General features: G+C 40.3%; 2 protein-coding genes across 8 annotated transcripts; one reads left to right on the top strand and one right to left on the bottom strand.

The window, feature by feature from the left end:
- The first annotated feature begins 819 nt into the window (after nucleotides 1-819).
- LOC143847718 (1-aminocyclopropane-1-carboxylate oxidase 1-like) lies at nucleotides 820-11,788 on the top strand. 3 transcript variants are annotated; one of them, XM_077356537.1, is made up of 3 exons: nucleotides 880-1,282; nucleotides 10,485-10,720; nucleotides 10,822-11,788. In XM_077356537.1, exons 2-3 carry the CDS (start codon nucleotides 10,515-10,517, stop codon nucleotides 11,429-11,431), a joined length of 816 nt encoding a protein of 271 aa, XP_077212652.1. In that variant the 5' UTR covers nucleotides 880-1,282; nucleotides 10,485-10,514; the 3' UTR covers nucleotides 11,432-11,788. The 3 variants fall into 3 exon arrangements, 2 of the variants coding, with proteins under 2 accessions (XP_077212652.1, XP_077212651.1); XM_077356536.1 differs by lacking the exon at nucleotides 880-1,282 and adding an exon at nucleotides 9,446-10,178; XR_013235227.1 differs by lacking the exons at nucleotides 10,485-10,720; nucleotides 10,822-11,788 and adding an exon at nucleotides 5,428-5,704 and having other exon boundaries at nucleotides 820-1,282.
- LOC143847662 (receptor like protein 27-like) lies at nucleotides 9,732-19,341 on the bottom strand. 5 transcript variants are annotated; one of them, XM_077356533.1, is made up of 2 exons: nucleotides 16,731-19,341; nucleotides 9,732-9,944 (listed from the first exon to the last, which is right to left on the bottom strand). In XM_077356533.1, exon 1 carries the CDS (start codon nucleotides 19,310-19,312, stop codon nucleotides 16,757-16,759), a length of 2,556 nt encoding a protein of 851 aa, XP_077212648.1. In that variant the 5' UTR covers nucleotides 19,313-19,341; the 3' UTR covers nucleotides 9,732-9,944; nucleotides 16,731-16,756. The 5 variants fall into 5 exon arrangements, with proteins under 5 accessions (XP_077212648.1, XP_077212650.1, XP_077212647.1 ...); XM_077356535.1 differs by lacking the exon at nucleotides 9,732-9,944 and adding an exon at nucleotides 10,133-10,153; XM_077356532.1 differs by lacking the exon at nucleotides 9,732-9,944 and adding an exon at nucleotides 10,514-10,674.
- Nucleotides 19,342-20,383: the final 1,042 nt, after the last annotated feature.

The following is a 20,383-nucleotide window of genomic DNA, read 5'->3' as shown; positions in this document are numbered from 1 at the left end:
TGAACAAAATAAGACAATATGAATTCAACAACATGATGGGCAACAGAGACAATTAATAATAATAATCTAAAGAAACACCAATCCAAGATAATAGAAAACATTAGCAAAAGAAATATGCATAGATGGTTCAATTCTATAATAGAAAACTTAGGGTCGGGCCGGGTCAGGGTACCCGAGGCATTAACCCAGAACCCGACCTGACCTGAGTCAGGGTCTAAAAAAATGAACCCTGACCCGCCCTCAGGGTTGGAAAATCCAGATCTGACCCTGTTCGGGCTCAGGGCGGGTCAGGGCTGACAGGGCCAAACTTGCATCCCTAATGCTATGCATGTAAAATGGTGGCACCACTTCATCAAAACATGAAGTAAACTGGTGGGCCCCACTCGATGTACGGGTTTGAGTGGAGTTGGTGTGACCCACTCCATCAAAACATATTATAAATGGTGGCCCCACCTTATGGATGGGTTTGGACGGGGATATTGCCCCCCACCTAAAATGATGGGCTCTACAATATAAAAAGGCTACTAATGGCACTGTCATGTTTTGATAATTGCACTAAACTGTCTTGTCTTTCATTATTTAAACAGCTGTCAAAGGTTACTTACGTTCCCAAAAAGCCATCAGATTCCAATTTAAAAAGAAACGACAAGCTGCATTTGTGCAATTATTAAATCGTGGCAGTGTCAAAATAAATTAGGAACCTATGAAAATGAGGTGTAAAATGGTGGGCCCCACGCATCTGACTGTGTGCCTAAGGTGTAAAAAAATCAGGGGAAACCCTTCCCCTACTTCCAAACAGCTCCTTGGCTGAAATTTCAAAGGACAGAATAGGATCATCTTATGGAGGGGCCAATGAATGAATGGCTTAGATCTTCCAAATAGGTGGGCCCAGCATATTATAATATAAAATCTTAAACTACAGACCCATATATGTAGTTCCTTCCCCCACCCAACAAAAACGAAAGGGCAGAGGGATTTGGAAATAGCAAGAGAAAATGGGGTTTGTGATGGAATTTGCAGAGAATCTGATCCTTCGTATGATGGAGGACCCAAAAGAGAGAGATCGAAAGAATAGGGAACACATATACGCTGTGAAAGAGCGCTGCAATAAAACTAAGGAGATGTGGAGTCTCCCCCTCCGTCCTTACGGTTTCTGGACTTTCGAACGCCACAACGCACAGCTTTCATGGGATGCCCAGATCAGCCAAGTCCCTGGTCGCAGAGACCCTTATGACGACCTCATCCAAGACCACAACACCAAATAAATCCAATCAGCAATCAGGTCATTTTCACCCTTTTTATTGATCTATTCTGGGTTAAAAATTACTCTTTGGAACATGGGTCTGTGTAATTTATTGCTACCACTTTAATTTAGCCTTCTATATTGCTCTTTCATGTGAATTTTATTGATTTTTCAATTGCTTGTGTTGGATTTTTTTTTGGGTCTTTGGTGGAGAATTACCTGACATTAGATACATAATTCAATTGAAATAGACCTTTACCTGCCCAATTCGTGACACCCACTTTGCTTAAGTTGTGATGGATGTGGTTTTGACTTTTGACTGATCAATGCGTAGGAACCATTAGTAGCTCAGTCATGGGTTCATAAATTATGTTACTGGGCTTTGATTCTATTTGTATTTTGGAAGGTTATTGAGACTTGCAAGTTGATAGTGGTTGTATGTAAAGCTTTCTTTGTCATAATAATTAAGCAAACATACTATGTTAACAAGTTCTGTTTAAACCCAGGCTTATAATCTTTCTCAAAAGTAAATTTTTATGTCTCTAGAAATTGATGTTTTAATGGTGGGATGGATTTGGTAATCTGATATATATATATATATATATATATATATATATATATATATATATATATATTGGGTTTTTTTCTTGTGATGATTGAGTTACTCTTAGTCTTTCTTTGAGAAAGGGGACTAGCACTTTTAATCCCTAGTTATCATCAGGGTGGGGATATTTCCGCTCTTTGCAGCATGTGCAGCTCAAAGGAGGAGTTAGTAAATCACTTGTTTATCCACTGCAGGTTTAGAATGGATATTTGGGCATTCATCTTTGAACTTTTAAGGGTGTTTTGGGTGTTGCCTAGCGGTATTGTAGATTTATTTGAGGCTTAATCTTTTGCCCCTTGGCCTACAAAAGGGCAAAAGCAGTGTTATCTTTCTCTTCCTGCGGTATTGTTGCTGTTCTAGAAGGAAAAGAATCACTAACATCAAGGTTGCAACTATTTGGGTCCTCTCGATGGAGAGGAATGCTCGCATATTCAAAAAACTCTTCTAGAGGACCACAATACTGTACTACATCTTCATGAACATTATTTTGCGTACTATCATGTCGGTGAAGTCCTTGCCTTGTTTTAAGCATGGTTTAAAATTTCGGTTTCGGTACCGGTTTCGGACCCCTGAAATTTTGAAATTTCGGCCAAAATCCGGCGAAACAAAGAAAATAATATTTTATTCAATATTAAAAATTTCGGTAATTTTGGTCGAAATTTCGGTGAAATATTAAATTAATTAAAAAAACAGGTTTTTGGGTGACATTTCGTAAATCAAAATTTCCACCGAAATTCCGAAATTTCGGCCGAAATAAAATACCGTTTTGGGTTTTCGAGATTTCGGTGTCTGTCTCTACCGAAATCCATGGTTTTAAAACCATCGAAATTTAAAACCATCTCCATCGAAATTTAAAACCATGGTTTTAAGTATATTTCTGGTTGCGACTTAAGGGCAATGCTGGAGAGAGATTTGTTTTATTGAAGAGAAGGTGGAGGTGCCTTCACCCCAATGGTCCCCTCCGGATCCAGGCATGGTTAAGATAAAACTTCGACGGCTCAAGCATTGGTAATCCTTGACCTGCTGGAGTAGGGGGAGTCCTTAGAGACAAGACCGGGTCTATTAGGTGGGCCTTCTCTAGCCCCATCGGCATGAAGGATTCCAATGAGGCGGAAGTGAGGGTGATTATGAATTGCATCAGGCTCAGTGAGAGCAAGGTGGATAGGTTGGACCGTTAAGGGATGAAATCCAGGATCAAGTAGAGGGTCACTCGGTTCAATTCTGAGTGGATGGATCAAAGGAATCCTCACCCCTAGAGGTTTGCAGATGCTATTGGAGAAATCCAAGATCGAGTAGATGGTCAATTGGGTCAATTATGGGATATGAGGAGATCAGCCAATAGTAAGGCAGATAGGTTGGACCGTTCAGGGGCTGAAAGGACTTGTCTAGAGATTTTCGACTACCTCCCCCCATTGATGTATTTTGTTTATAGCTTGTAATGTTTCTGTACTTCTTTCTTGATTGCACTGGCCACATCGGTCGTGAGGTTTCTCCCCTTTTTCTCTATCAATTTACTTTTTTACCAATTAAAAGAAAAAGATAGAAGATGCTGAATATTCGAATCTAACAGTAGCTATTCAGCACCATTACTCATAGATCATGGGCTATGTCTTGGAAAGTTTCTATGCCCCTTGAGTTGATGCTTTCTGTTGGACAGTCATTGAAGTTAACATTAATACCTGTGATATGCGCAATGAAAAAAGGAAAGCAGGCTACAGATGTATGATGTGCTGGAAGGGTACAGTATCTTCTATGCAGCTATTTATACACTGCAGAACTGCCCAGGCTATTTGGTTTGCAATTCTCAGATATTTCAGTGTAGAGTGGATTTTCCCGGAAACTATGGGCGATCTTTTATACAGCCAAAGGCTGAGGAAAATTGCAGACATGTTGAACTTCTCTTTGAACAGCTCCTTACACAGCTATGTGAGGAATTTGGAAGGAACAAGGTGCAAGATTTTTTGATGGAAAAATAAGCTATTTGGGATCCCTCATCACTAACATCATGATTGCGGCTAGTCGGTGGGTAAAAACACATTATCCTAATTGGTCTTTTTCAGTTCCAGTATTCTTAGAAAATGGAATGAAGTGGCATGGGACAGATCTGCTGAGTCGGAAAAACAGGTCAGATGGATTCTCCCCCCAATTCGGCGAAGCTTAATTTTGATGGAAGTTCGAGAGGTAATCCAGTTTTGGCTGGGACGCCTCCTAAGAAATGAATTCAGGGGCATCCTTTTCTCATACCCCAACCCAATCGGAATTGCTGACTCTAATGAGGCAAAAATAAAAGGCTTTTCTGGAAGGATTAATGATTATTTCGGATCTCGGGAGGTCATATATGGATCGAGGAAAATTCAGCAAACATTATTCCATGGGATCTTGGAAAAGCTTACGGACCATGGAGATTTGCAGCCCAGATTCTGCAAATTAGAGACTTCCTCTCAGTAATAGAGGCTAGCTTTATCCGTATTCCTCAATCAGCTAATAGCATAGCTGATGACCTGGCGAAAAGAAGCAATTAGGGAGAATCTGATTATTTTGTACATGTATTCGATCCCTAAGCTGGATTTGTTTACGCTCTGCACTTTTATTGTGTTTTGCTTTCTCTTCTTTTTAATAAAAGTTTTGCCTTATTAAAAAAAGGGTGTTCATTCGTTTAAATATATCCAGTGGCAGGCTAATACGCAGAAGTATTTAGAGGTTGGAGGTATCAGTGATGAGGGTAAATTTATTCACTGTAAAATTCCTCAAAGGATGTTACTCCTTATTCTCATATTGCAAGCTGTTTTCCGGAATATCCAGAGGAGAATTAATTTTTCTATTTTCGGTAGTCAAGGAGGAACAAGGAAGTTTTCCTTGTTTATCCCTAGGTGGAAAGTTTGATGTTGATGAGTAAAAGAATATGATCTTAAGAGTAATGAGGATAATTCCACCCTAACTAATTCACTTATTTAAATCGGCGAACCCAATTGGAGGCATTTCCTTAAAAAGTTACACTGCTTCGAGCTTGTAAAAAGATTGCTTTTGGATGTTCATTTGTTGGACATGCTACTTAGTTAGATTGACCGGTTCTAGTTAAGTTGGCAGTTGGAAATTTTTTTTCTTCGTTCATGAAGTATTTTCATTTCTAATAATCACTGAAATTGAAATTTAGAAATCTATGCGACTATATGCATCTGGTTCAAGTTACCAAAATATGCAAGGAAGTAAAGCTTGTGGGAAAACTCATTATTTAAGGTTGCCAATTAACTCCCTTAGAGGATATCTTAGAAGGTTATTATCCCTGATTTTAAATGGGTGCAGAAAATAGCGACTTACTATAGATCGACATATCTCAACAGTTAGGTTCTATAATGGCAGTTCTGTGTTGCTGTATTCTGGTTCTGAATGTACAAACATGTGAGATAGTATGCAACCTTGTTTCATAAAATCAGAATAGCACATTTGTTTTGTCATTGGTATGCATGCTTATAATCCTCATAACCTTGAAAATATTTGGAGTGATGTGTATATTATGGAACATATCTGTTATCTTTTCATGAATATCAGTTGTGAGGTGCTTTATCTTTCACCTGTGCAGGAAAGTGCAACAAACCTTTGTAGGAACTAAATCACTGGAAGTTGTTTAACTTCCTCAGCATCGTCCTTCCATGGTTATTATCCAAGTTGTTGCGTGTCATAAATTGAACAAACTTACTTAATTGTCTGGTATTTTTCAACATTTTTTCCTTGACTCTCTCTCTCTCTCTCTTTCTTGAATAAATATGCTATGTACTGGTGGTTATGAAGATAATTGTTGGCTGAACATTTACTGGTAGTGTGTTATTGCTCAATGGGAATTCTGTTGATTTCCAATCTGCTGAACTGTAGATTATCCACCAAAATTCATGCTAAACTGATGGAAAACAGAAAAAATAAATAAATTGGGTTGCTGGAGAGTCTGCCACAAGTGGTAATATTGTGTTCATTTCAATCCCATTTCGCCTTCTGTGTTACAGTAAGAAATACTAATATGAGGAATGCTTAAGTAGGGCGTGCTCACCGTTAGATTGTATTTCCCTTTTTGGTTCATCGTGGCCGTCCATCTGATAGGCCTTATGTTAGACCTCCGATCGCTGTCCTGAGCTTCTTGGATAGGAAATTGATATCTGCACTCCCTTGTTTCACTACTGACAATCCACTCCTTTGTACTTTATTAATTAGCTTTTGAAAGCTTTTTACAATTCTCCAGATGCTCTCCGCAGCCAATCAGAAAAGTTGTCAATATCAACTCTCATTGGATATTAGGATTTTCATTGGCATGATTTTGGGCCCACCAGGCATCCCATTCAGGTATCCATCCCATCAGATTGATGGTCCGGATCAACCAAAAGTTGGGCTCACTGGAAAAAATAGTGGGTGTGCCTTACTGTTTTACGGTTTTAAGTTGTAGGCACTAGAGCATTTCTCATACATCTACGGAAAGCACTTCACCCTTGGACCGTTTGAAAGCCCAAGTAAGCAGACCACCTTGGGCTGACTTTAGATTTAGTAGGGCTGGGCTTGGGCCTATTTCTCAATGCTCGCTTTATGTACCATGTTTCTAATTGGTTATTGAGGGCATCTTGGAAATTCTAACACCCTTTAAAAGCAAATTAAAAATTGTAAATATAAGATTTTAGTGTTATTATTGTTGCAAGGGAGTGTGGATATCAAACCCATGTTTATTTCTATGATGACCAATTTAGAGCTGTCCATGGTTTTAAATTTCGACCGAAATCCGAAATTTCGGCTTTCGGTAGGGATCGACACCGAAACTTATCATACCCGAAATGGTATTTTTATTTTGTCCGAAATTTCGTCCAAAATTCTGAAATTTCGTCCAAAATTCTGAAATTTCACCCAAAAACCTGTTTTTTTAAAAAATAAATTAATTTAATACTTTACCGAATTTTCGGCCGGTTTTTTTTTTTTTTTTTGAAAGTCAACTTTTATTAATAACAAAACAGTACAAGCAGGCAGGGACAAGATGTCCCAGAAAAGAAAAAATTACAATGTTTTCACAGGAGGCCTTCAGTACCCGACTCGATTTGAATTACGAATCGAGTATCGGGTAGATGTGCCCCATCTTTAGCTAGGACATCCGCTACAGTGTTTGCCGTTCTCCGACAGTGTTGCAGTGATGGATGAACCTCTCGCACTTTTGGCCGAAATCTGGTATCAAATAAAATAATGTTTTTATTGTTTTACCAGATTTCAGCCGAAATTTTGATTTCAGTGGGGTCCTAAACTGGTACCGAAACTGAAATTTGCATAAACCTATGCAAATTTCATAAACCTATGCATAAATAAATAAGGAAAATCAATCAATTTGCATATTTAAAAAAAGAGGAATGGTAGATGCAAGGCCCTCATTATGGAAGGGCTGGAGAAGGGCCCATGAATAGAACCACATCATTATTAAAATCAGTTGAGAAACTGAAGTTGGTGGCACTTAATGTCGTGGATCTATTCAAGGGCCCTTCTTTAGCTCTTAAGTAAAGAGCATCTATCATCCCTCGTAAAAAAAAAATTCAATAGCGACAAATTTAGATCTATGTACGTATGTCTTTAATTGTAGTTTGAAATTGAATACTTACAATATTACATCCATACTTCTATATTTACTGTTTATTTTCTTTGGCATATGGGCACCCGAATAGGTTTAATGCCTGTATCCGGCCCATGTTTTGAGAACTGGGCTTTGGTTAAAATTTACGCCCATTTTTACACTTAAAAATGACAAAAAATTTGTTTTACATCCATCGAAAGAAATGGAGATCAAATGCGCGTAGCAGTAATGATGCAAGATAGAGTAGATGTATGTTAGATTGTGTAGCTGTCAACCTTCGATCAGAGATCCATAAAAATCCCCAGTATGAAAAATAAAAACCTCAACTTGAAATTCCCATAGGAAAATAGAATCCTATGATTTGAGCACGCTCACGAATTTTGATGATGAATATCCCTTGATGTTATAGTATTGTGATGTTGTTGATGAAACGCCGCTTGTTAATATGCCGCCAAGAGGGCTTATAAAAGCCAATGGATCATAGATTCTAGAGAAGACTCAAGCCTCGATGGGCGAGTAATAATGAGTCACTACGGACCAATGCCGGAATGGGCAAGAAATGGTGGGTCACTATGGACTGATGCCGGAATGGGTAAGAAAATGGTGGGTCACTATAGACCGATGCAGGAATGGGCAGGAAATGGTGGGTCACTATGGATCGATGCCAGAATTGGCAAGAAAAGGGTCACTATGGACCAATGCCAGAATGTGCAAGATTGTCGGAATGGGCAAGAAATGTGTCACTATGGACCAATACCGAAATGGGCAAGAAATGGGTTCTTATGGACCAATGCCGGAAGAAATGGGTCACGATGGACCAGTGTCGGACCATGGACAAAAGCCGAAATGGGCAGCAAAGAAGAGAAAAAAAGAAGAAGAGATCGGTGGCAATTAATGGCTTGCGGCAAATACGAAACTTTGCGACCATGCTCTAATACAATGTAAAATAATAGAAAATTATATTAATGTTGGATGCTTACAGAGAAAATCCATTGGTGCCTAATCTCTCACAAGAAGATCTAACGGTGAGATCTACACCTAATCCAACGGTGGATCTCACATATTCTAACAACATGAAAGCTAAATAACCTAAAACGTAGGTAATGGAGGAGAAAAGATATAGTCACTATGTGTGTTGCTCTGTATATCCTGCAAGTATCAGATAAAACTTGAAATCCATAGCATCCGAGTGAACAGATCACAATTCGAATCTTCAATATTTGAGTTAAGTACCATGCAAGCAAATCAGAAGCCAAAAAAAAAAAAAATAGTAAAAAAAAGACCAAGTAGAAAAGTGGAAAGGCCACAATCATGTTTTGATAATAGGCACAAATTCAGCTTGGCCCGTATGCTTTAACCTCACAACTTTTTGAGAATTGTAACAGCAGGTTAAGCATACAGGACAAGGTGAGTTCACCCCCTATTATGAAAATTATCCTAATTGTTGGATGGATGGATCTTTCCCTGTTAAATTGGGGCGTGTCAAGCCTTGTTTAATCGAAAAGCTTAACCTTTGATTTTGTATCTTACGGATGTCATATTTGTGGGACCAAGTTCATGTGTGTGACCGCATGATGATCTACAAGATCAACCGTCCCGATTGCACATTCCTGTCCATGTGGGGCCCAAAACTTGACTGTTATGATTGGTGCCCACAGTGACTGTTTAGTTACTGAAACACTCTTAATAAAGCATTGTAGCAATCTTTTAGTTGTGTCCAGTGTCACCGTAAGAAAATAAATGATTGCCACAGTACTTCCATAAATAACCCTATAAATCCTCATATATACCATAATGAATAGACAATTACAGGGGATGATATTCGCACGCCTTCCTTTTAAATTGGGATCCCTCTCTTTTAGTCGTTAACATCTAATAATTAGGAATTGAAACGACAATGCAGAATAGTTTAAAATAAAAGGAGGGGTGCGAATATCAATTCCCTAGATAATAATTTATGCCGATGTAATGCTAAGAAACTAGAAAGAGCTGTTAGGATTCAACTTCCCACATGTTGTAGTAAAAGGTTAAAACCCTCAATCCTTCATGTGGGCATTTTGCTTCTCACAAATGTGAAGACCCACAAAGTATCCCATCGCCCACTGGAAAGAATAGCAGTATTGAAAACAACTCTCAAAACCAATGGCAAAACAAAGCAGAAGCACTGACTGTAACTAGTAAATGAAGACTGAGGAAAACAAAGCATGGAGCAACGAATGGTAGATGATGGAGAGAAGATGTATTCATGCACTTGACAGTCTTGTTACATTTCCCATACAACAGATGCAAAAACACAGACAAACAGCCACAGTAGCAGAAGCAGATAACAATGACAAGAGAGGAGGGGGGTTGAACTGTTTAAGTTGCCATGTTATGAATCAATGCAAGGACTGACTTTAACATAGAAAAGAAGCCAACCCGCATCCCATGGCAATGGTGAAGTACAGTTAGACAGGTTTCTTTTACAGACCTACCTGTTCTCTTCTGCTCTTCTCAAGGTGCTCTGCCTAACAAGGAAGAACAATAGTAGTATAAATAGATCAGAATATGGACTTGGAGAACATAGGCATCTGCTAGTTTATAATATAAGTACATACTTATAGTTAAGGAATCTAGTTCAGTAATAGTAGAAACTTGATATGGAAATTCCAGTCATAGACCTTGATGGGCTTGACGGCACGAAGAGGGGAGAAACCATGGTGCTTCTGCAAGAGGCCTGTGAAAAGTGGGGATTTTTTCAGGTATTTAGGAAGTTGCTGATTTAGGTATAGAAGGAATGATTTGCAATTATAGTGAAAGTTCCACTCTCAGTAAACCTTATCACCATCCAATCCGAAAATTGGACGGTGATAAGAGGTTGGTCGCACTTGATTGCACCATGACCCAGAAAGTGGAAGCCAAGTGAAACCAACTTATCATAAACATCCTATTTTTTATTAGTACAGTGATGAGATTCACTGAGCAAAGTTTCACTGTAAGTATTTCACATCAGATAATTCCCCTATTGTAATATGATCACATCATTCATGGGTGAGTAATATTTACAGGTTGCAAACCATGGAGTGGATGAAGGATTGATGGAGAAGCTCAAGGGGCTAGTTAACTTGCACTACGAGGAGCGCATGAAGGAAAGCTTCTACAAGTCGGAGAAGGCCAAAGGCTTCTTAGAAGAGTGCCCAAAGCCATGGACTGCCTCAGATGTGGACTGGGAAAGCACATTCTCCGTGCGTTATCTGCCTACATCCAACATCGATGACTTAACAAGCCTCACAGAAGAATTGCGGTAACTAGTGTCACTGGAATCATAATTAAAAGTACTAATGCCAATAGGTTATGAGTTACGACTTACGACTTACGACTAACAAACATCATATGCATTTTCAGGGAAGCAATACAAGAGTACATTAAGCAAGTGATTAAATTGGCAGAGAGGCTGTTAGAACTCATGTCTGAGAATCTGGGGCTAGAGAATGGATACTTGAAGAACAAATTCTTGGGAGATGATGGAAGGCCTTATGTGGGGACCAAGTTGGCAAAGTACCCAGAGTGTCCTCAATCGGAGCTGGTGAAGGGACTCCGATCACATACTGATGCTGGTGGAATCATCCTCCTGCTCCAAGATGATCAGGTGCAGGGTCTTCAATTCCTCAAGGACGAGGAATGGGTGGACATACCAGCAACCCCTTCTTTGCGAGGCAAGAGCACCATCTTTGTAAACACGGGTGACCAGTTGGAGGTGCTGAGCAATGGCAGGTACAAGAGCGCTTTGCATCGTGTCCTTGCCAATAAGGAGGGGAGCAGGCTATCTATTGCTACCTTCTACAACCCTGCAGCTGAAGCCCTTATTTCCCCAGCTCCTGATCTTCTATATCCTGACAGCTTCCGTTTCCAAGACTACCTCAATTTGTATGCCACTACTAAGTTCTCAGACAAGGGCCCCAGGTTCCAAGCCATGAAGAAGATGTCTCCCTCTAGTTCTTCTCTTCTTGTCTAAAGAAAAGTATAAATCTCAGAAGGTCGCATTCCCAATCAAATGAACGTAACAGTAATGACGCAAGATAGAGAAGATGTGTTGTTTTTTGGTGTGTTTCGTCGTTCTCTAAAGTACTCAAGTGACAGTTATGTTTCTGTGTTAGTAGGCCGCATTCCTAATCAAATGGACTAACTGTAATGATGCAAGATAGAGTAGATGCGCATTGTTTTTTGGTGTGTGTAATCGTTCTCTAAATTACTAAAGTGACAGTTATGTTTCTTCTTGTTATCCCTTTAAGAACTCTTATAAATGTACTCCAACTCCTTGTTGTACCACGATGATGAGGATGTAATAAACATGATGCTTGGACTTGTTTTACCTTTTCTGCATCAACTTATTTTTTTATAATAGCGATTCTCATTGTATTAAACACGTTTCTTTCTTCTTCTTATTCTTCTTCTTTTTTTTTTGAAAAAGATCACAAATTACATTAAAAACTGAGATTAAAAGTGCACGTCAAAGGGTAGAAGATACCCAGAATACAAGTCTCTAGTAGCGCCCGATTTGGCCAAGCGATGGGCCAAAGCACTAGCACTCCTGGGAACAAGGATTAAAAAAATGGAAAAAAATCTAATCATGTCTCTGCAGATGTCAATGTACCTGGGAACAAGGGCTTGGGGCAATTCACGTCCCAAGTTAGTAATCTCTAAACCTTCAGATTTTTCCAAGAGTCCTTTTTGTTCCACAAACTACCTCTTTCCTTGTCTAGTTTCTTACATTTAATATCTTTAATGAAGGCATCATAAGTTTCAACTGTGACATACAGATAGCTGCCCACCCAAAGCCCCTCATCAAGAGCAGCCTAAAACAATTATGGAACTCCTGTCGTCAGCACACATTACGTTTCATGCAGGTACTACATGAGATAAACATCAGGATCAAGCACATCACCCCTCTAAAAACTAGTGTCGCTGTTGCGAATCTATACTCATCTACATATGTTGGAAACCAGATCAGCGAACTCAAGATTCACTTAAGCTACCAGAAGCACACACACAAACCACTTATAAACTCAAGCATGCTCCCAAATAACGGCAGTTGGCAATGCACCGTCAACTCTATTTTGACAACATGACACGAACATCCTTTGCAGTCACACCAACAACTGCACGAATGGTGAGGAAGCTTACGAGTGAAGGCACAGGGAGCTGTCCAATGGGTGTCTAGTGAAAGGTACTGATTCTTTATACCCATCTCTGAAAGTCTGAACTCATATGCAGGGTATGGTAAGCATAAAGAGAGGCCTATGCTTGATCACCATTAGGTATGTCATGGGGTAACCCCATTAAGAATGTCACAGGCTAACACTGACCACAGGTGAAATACATGCTTCCCTAACTCCCACATGATGGAATGTGCTGGTCTGGAGAGTCCCTGGTGATAGTTACACTGACATTTAGGACAAACCTAAAAACTTGTACTAGCTAAACACATCAGCCATACAATATCTTAACACATCAGCCATACAAATTCCTGGAATCATATATCCTGGATAAACTAATGCAAGTTCTAGATAATAAATGAGGAAGTTACAAGAAAGTACTACCCTTAAAATATACCAAGTTCGAAGAGACTTAAGAGAGCCAAGTCAAGTCTAAGCTACACTAGGTTTTGTTGCCGCAATTGACCAAGCATAATAAACTTGAGAGTCAAGACTCAACAAGTTCACTAAGAGGGGAAATACTCAGTCAAACTGGGAACAATGTCTCCATTAGTGCTATAATGTATAAATTGATATCTCCAAACAGATGAGATGGAACTATAATACATTGACAAGAACAGGTGGTCCTGATGAAACCAGTATTAGCAATAAGCAAAAACTACGTGTGTCGAGTATATAACCACATCAAAAAAAAAAAAAAAAAAAAAACATGGGACCAAATCAAGCAGAGCTGTGATGAAACATAAGGCTACATCAATCTTCAGAGGAACATGAAAGAGTGAATGAGTCAAATCAATGAATATGGCATAAGTTACTGGGTACCCAGTTTTGATAATGTAGATTTAGTCATGAAAGTATTGGTCCCCTCAGCCACTTTCATAAGTGTAATCTTCTGGACCTTTGATAAAGGAGCACATTTGTTCACCAAACATAACAAAAAATTCCCAAACTTCAACGATTTTGAAAACCTACTGACCAGTTCAACAAGCCTAGAGATGAGACAATCAACCGAATCCGAAGTCAAATAAACATTCTGATTCAAGATATTCTGAAACAACGTAAACAATGCTTCAGTCCATACCAACTCCTCAGATAATAAGCATCAGTGGCGGGGCAAGCACATGAATCTCCTTGCCCCTTCCTCTCCACAGAGAAGCTTCTGACAGAATTCCGAAATGTGAGCTGGGTGCAAGCATTCCCTAACTATCCTAGTGAGGACATCACACAGTGGGGTGTTGATCCCTTCCCTGTGAAGGACCAAAGGAAACAAGAGCGAGTCCACCGCCGCTCTCTGATGGACTTTGCAGTACTCAATTGTCGCAGTCACCAGCACTCGAGACGCTGGTTCGCGCAGAATCAACAACTTGGGCAGTATGACTGAGCACAGAACCTGACCAGACCATGGAAATTCTTTAGTCCTAGCTGAAAGACGAGTTAACAAAATTGATGCCGTCTCATCATCTGCTTCCCAAGGTTCAATGAGACCCAGAACTGCTAACTGATCACCCACTTCCAAGTCGGGGCACAAATTGAGATGGTGTATTTCATTAGCCAGTGATATAGTTTTAGACGCAGAATCAAATGTCAAGAGCTGGCTCTTCAAAGCAACTGCTCTGTTTTCAATTTCAGGGTCAAGAATAGCAACACAATTTGATTCAAACCCCATTGGAACAGTCACAATTGCAGCTGATTGGATCAAATCTTCTTCTTCATCATCACTATTAATGACTGGAATTTCCACTATGCTACCGTCTAAAAAATTACTACATTGGGAATTTGTGTGTAAATCTCTGTGAGAGAGAGGGAGCAAGGAAGTAGGGAATCGGTGGAGGTAAGACTATGGAGCCAATTGGGTAATGCCTCAATTTCTTCTTCTTTTTCTTCCTCTTCTTCTTCTTCAGAAGAACTTAGAATTGGATTTTTGGAGCGGGTTTTCGGAAGAGACGGCATCGAGCAGGTTGTGGGCGGCTTTCTGAACCCAGAAATCATGTTGTCCCGATTTCAAAATGTTGGTGGCGAGCAATTGGAGGGTTTGGGCGCAGAATCTCTGGTTCTCGATGGTGATGAAGGAGATGATTCGAGATTGAATGGAATGTGGGAGTGTCTCTATCCACATGCGTCTGGATTAAATAATAATGAGGGTCATGAATGAAAGCAAGAAATGTAGAGAAAGGAAAGAGGAGTGTGATAATGTTGGTGTCTTACCTCTTCATAATCTGTTGGGTGATGATGACGGCGAAGAAGAGGAGAGAGCAATGTTTGAAGGTTTGATGAGGTGAGAGAGGAAAGAGGAAGTAGAGTGATGGGGTATGAAAAGTCACCACCAATTAGCTGTAGACACGTGGCCCCCGGAGGGCCCACTAAGAAGTTGGCACCAGCCGACTCGTGGTCCCAGAGGGCCCACTAAGATGGCACCAGCCCCAGGGGTACCCAGGGCAGGTAAAATTAGGCCCACACATGGGCTGACACCTGTCCTAGGGTAGGTAATTCAACTACCCAACGCTCTCGCTATAACTAGCCCTCACAAATTCCAAGGTAAAGGACCGGATCCCTAAGAAAAGTTACAATCCCATGTTTGGCTTCTCTCCTACTCATACTGACTTGAGTGTCGAAGAGCCTATCCGGAGCTACCACTCCGGGTTGGTCTTCTGACCTTGTGCGCTCCTGCGCAGGATAACTCTTGAGTCAACCGCTGGGACCGGCCGAATCAGCTCTTTTGTCACTGTCATATCTGTTACTGATTTTGGGCCTAACATAGAGTGCTTATGCTTTTGTAACCAAAGGGAAGCCTCTCCTTCTGGACATGGGGAGTTGAGAAAAATTTCTAGGAGGGAAACCCAAACTTCCATGATTCTGCCCCACCCTTTCTCTCCAAAACAGATGTGCCCAAATTATTTTTTTCTCATCTTTCGCTCATATTTCATATACCAAGAAAGAAAGAAACAAGATAGGCGTTTTGGGATGATCCTAACACTCATATACATTATAGAGATGAACAGTTTGGATCATCCAATGTAGTGAGCACCACTGTTTTAACCCAGAATTTATCTAAGAACCCGGGGTAACACCAAATTTTATTGATAGAAATAACAAAAGTACAAAAGCAAGACTTGCCTTCGAAACCTAAACAAAATATTAAAGAACCCACACCACCATATAAAGTACTTATCTAACTTGAACATTAGTAATACATAGCGCTAATCAATTCTAACCGCCCTTCTCGTGTCTCTTGGTAGATCCATGATCCATCAAGTTCCAAAAGATTTCATTAAGCCTGATAGAACAAGCATGATTAGCAAATGAATATGCAGCACAATTTCCTTCTCTGTACTGGCTTTTGTAATTGAATTTTTGTGAGGTAAAAATAGCAGTAGAGCTTAAAGATGTAAGGTATTTTCATGAGGTAAAAATAGCAGTAAAGCTTATAGAAATGTATTTTTAAGATACAAAACAATTAAAAGAAGGGATTTGCTAGCTAATTTCGCGGAAGGCCATTTTGCAGCTGGCTTTTGCATGTGAGAACAGCCACATCAGATGAATTAAATGCATAAGACAAAATATGCCCAAAAGTCCACATATGGGGTTGTTCTCACATGTAACAGCCAGGTGCGAAATGGTTTTCTATGAAATTGCCTAGCAAGTCATAGGCCTACATTATATAAAGCCAAGCTCTCCTACATTACAAATCAGAAAGTCATAGGCCTTATGGTACACACTTAGGCGTCAGGGTTAAAGGAAGGAAGAGAAGAAACTAGAGAGATAGATAAAAACGAAAAGTGGGAAAACGATATTTGAGTGTTTTGAGTAGGGTTTTTGAATGTTACAAAAATACCCCTCATGAATAGACAAATAAATGAAAATATGAGGAGTATTTTTGTACATTGGCACCCTCCATTCAAATCTAGGACAGTCCATCAGATTTAGTGGCCATGTTTGGGTCACAATTCGAAATAGCTCTAAACCTTAGGATATGGATCCAATGGGCACGGCTCAGATATACCCTTTGTGCCCAAATCATGTCAATTAATGTTCGGATCCTTTAGACCCATTGGACCATTAGGAATTTTATAGAGTTGGAATAATGTTTTACACGTTTACCTGATAGTACTGAGTCGTCTTCTCCTTTATCGCCGTCGTAACACTTGAAACCATGCCACAATTCCTAATCCGACTCCATAGCCCAATCCCATCGGTATGAACGACCATTCCCTATTTGATCGTGAAGCCACATCTTCAGAAGATGGCGATGGTGGTGGCTCTAGCACTTTGCTATTTTCACATTTCCTTGACAACGGAGTCCCACATAAACCGGGGTTTCCTTCAAAGGATGAATTCTCAAATGTAGAAAATTGGCGGTCTTGAGGTATTCTTCCCACAAGGAAGTTCTTTGAGAGATCCAACACTGAGAGGAATGTAAGACTTGTCAGTTCCTGAGGAATCTCCCCTGAAAGCTTATTCCGAGATAGGTCTAATGACTCGAGCTGCGATAAATTCCCAAATGATTTAGGAATCTGTCCCGTAAAATTGTTGCCTGACATGTTGAGCACATGGAGAAAGTTTAGTTCCCCAATTGCTTCAGGAATGTCCCCATGGAATTGGTTGTGGGAGATATCGAGGGATTTGAAGACGATTAGGATCTTTATTAGTTCCATATTTTGGCCTTTGTTAGTCACCGTGACCGTAACTTTATAGTACATGCTGGGTCCATGGAATCCAAGGATTTGGTTATCATCCTCATTTATTGTTGTAGTCATTGATTTCCATCTCTTGAAGAATTCCCAAGGTAACTTCCCCGTGAAACCGTTGGAAGATAGATCAATGATTTGCAGCCTTTGGAAGGTGTAATTGGTTCCGTCATCTCCAATAGGGCCATAGAATCTATTGTTTCGTAGAACAAGAACAGCTAAGTTGGACATTTTCCATAACCAGAAAGGGAAGTTATCACTTATCATGTTGTTTCCGAGGTTTAAAACCTTTAGCTCCCTACACTTGCCCAAAGATCTTGGCACCTGCTCTTCTAATTGGTTTCCATTGAGGTCGAGGATCTGTAGACTACATTTGTCTGTAAAAGTATTAGGAATTGGGCCACTGAAGAAGTTTCCTCGTAGACTCAGTACAATGAGATTATTAGCGGTTTCAACCAAGCACTGTGGAATTGAGCCATTCAAGCTGTTGTGCGAAAGATCAAGGACTTCCAAACCAGCATCACAGAATGATGGAGGGATTTCTCCTGTCAGATTATTTCGCGAGAGTGAAAAGAAGATGAAAGAGGCGAGGTTAGAGGTAATGTTAGATGGGATGACAGATGTGAAATTGTTGTTCGAGTAATCGAGAATGTAAGTGTTGGGTGGTGGCAGTGGAATTGACCCTTGTAGCATGTTGGAATGGAGGTCGAGAACTTCCAACTGAGTTGAGGAAATATTGTACGGCTCAATACCTGTCAGCATGTTGTGAGAGAGATTCAAAGAGAAATTTGTGATATTCCATATCCATGTGGGTATTTCACCACGGATTTTGTTGTTTGAAAGGTCTAGATCCAATTGATTCTGGTTTCTCAGGAAATACGGGAATTCGCTTAGGTTGCAAGAACCCAACCGCAGTACGCAAAACTGTGGAAGGAAGGAAGAATTGTCCACGCCATTGTCGACTGACAGGTTATTTCCTGAAAGATCAAGAAGGGAAAAGTTCTTGAGATTCCTGAACATGGTGAATCGGATGGTGCCGTTGAAGTTGTTGGAAGAAAGCCTGAGTTGTTCAAGCCTTGGGAGTTGAAGGAGCGACATTGGAATAGGGCCTTGAAGCTTATTGTTGCCCAAATTGACGATCTCCAGCAATGAAGAGGATGCATTAGGGAACTCACTGAGTTGGCCATCGAGTTGGTTGTGACTTAAAACTAACTTATATAATGATGGAAGCGTGAACAGAGATGACGGGATGGCACCCGTGAAATGATTATAATAAAGGTCTACCTCCATGATTTTCTCCAACTGAGGTAGAAACGGGAGCTCGCCGCTGAAATTGTTGTCTGAAAGGTCCAAATGAACAAGTTGTGTAAGGTTTGCCAGCCATGACGTAGAACCCGTGAAATAATTATAGGACAGGTCCAAGTAAACGAGTTGTGTAAGATTCTCCAGTGTATATGGGATCGATCCAGAGAGATTGCAGTCACCTAGCCCTGAAGGGATAGGAATGGAATTGAAATTGTTGTAAGAGAGATCGAGAATTCTTAGATTGGAAAGGCGGATGAGAGCGGTGGAATTGATTGTGCCATTAATGGAGCGCCTACTGAGGTCGAGGCCAATCACGTGAACCCCGGATTCGTCGCACGTGACTCTTTCCCAATTACAGCAATCCGTCCCCCATTTCCAATTCCAAGACACTGCTACCTGCAGTCCTGAATGAGTAGAAATATGAAACCCCTTCTTCAATTGGAGCAACGAAGCACTCTCATCTTCGTTGCATTTGCCTGAAACCCCAAATTCAGAGATTGGAGAGTAGAAGAGAAGGAAGGAGAGAAGGGGGAGTAGCAGAAATCTCATAATTGCAGGAGATTTGGTTGTACAAAACGATGATCCCATGAAGAAAGCATTGCGGGGGTGAGAGGTTGTTACTAAGTAGGAGGAGAAAAGGTGGGATGAACCATTGAATATTGATGGTGGGTCGAAGTCCAACAAGAGCATCTTCCAAGTAAACACCCTTTGTTTTTATGTGTAGACTTTAAATTGATTGGATACAAGACTTTTTGGGTCATGAGGCTGTGTGGAAAGAAAAAAAATCATCAAGACCTTTGTCTTGTGGGCCACCATGTGGACTTACGAAGAGTTTATCTAGGCCTCATTATATAATCATTCCGATCAATTAGAAGACTTACACGAGGGTTAAGCAAACGTGTGGACTGCATTAATATTTGACAGCTGTTTTAATAAGGGAGATGATTTTTTCGCCCCCCCCTTCCCTGGTACGATTATGCTCCCCCTTTTAACATTGAATCAAAAAGCTTAACCTTTGATTGTTGCAGTTTGTATCATGGGATATTCGTTGGACCAGGATCATGTGCCAACAACTGTCCCGATTGAGCATTCCTGTCCATGCGGGGCCGCAGAATTGACTGTTGCCTGTTGGGATTGATACCCACAGTGACCGTCCAGTTACCCAAACACTAGTAATAAAGCATTGTGACAAGCTTTTTGGGTGTCACCATATAACCTTATAAATCCTGATAGATACCATAATGATTAAACAATTACCTAGAGGATTACCTACTTTTATTCCGTTGTTCAGGCATTTATCATTAACCTGGATTTTACATCCCCTATAGTTACCACATAATACAGGGAATGATATTCTCACCCCCTTCTTTGCAAATTGGTATACTTGAAACAGCCATTCAGAAAACGTTTAAAAGGAAGAGGGGTGCGAATATCAATTCCCTATATAATATCTTAGGACAATGACAATGTTAAGAAACTGGTAAGAGCTGTTAGGATCCAACTTCCCACACGTTGTAGTAAAGGTTAAAACCCTCAATCCTTCATGTGAGCATTTTAATTTGAAGACCCACCCATGATCCATCGCCCACTGGAAAGAATAGCAGTATTGATAACAGCTTTCAAAACCAATGGCAAAACAAAGCAGAAGCACTGACTGTAACTAGTAAATGAAGACTGAGGAAAACAAAGCATGGAGCAACGAATAGTAGATGATGGAGAGAAGTTGTAATCATGCACTTGACAGTCTTGTTACATTTCCCA

This window comes from Tasmannia lanceolata, unplaced genomic scaffold (genome assembly GCF_043159265.1).
Source record: "Tasmannia lanceolata isolate RefF3 unplaced genomic scaffold, GAP_Taslan_0.1 ptg000003l, whole genome shotgun sequence".
Taxonomy (NCBI): domain Eukaryota; kingdom Viridiplantae; phylum Streptophyta; class Magnoliopsida; order Canellales; family Winteraceae; genus Tasmannia; species Tasmannia lanceolata.
The sequence above is the reverse complement of the archived record's forward strand: the minus strand, read 5'-3'. Positions and strand labels throughout refer to the sequence as shown.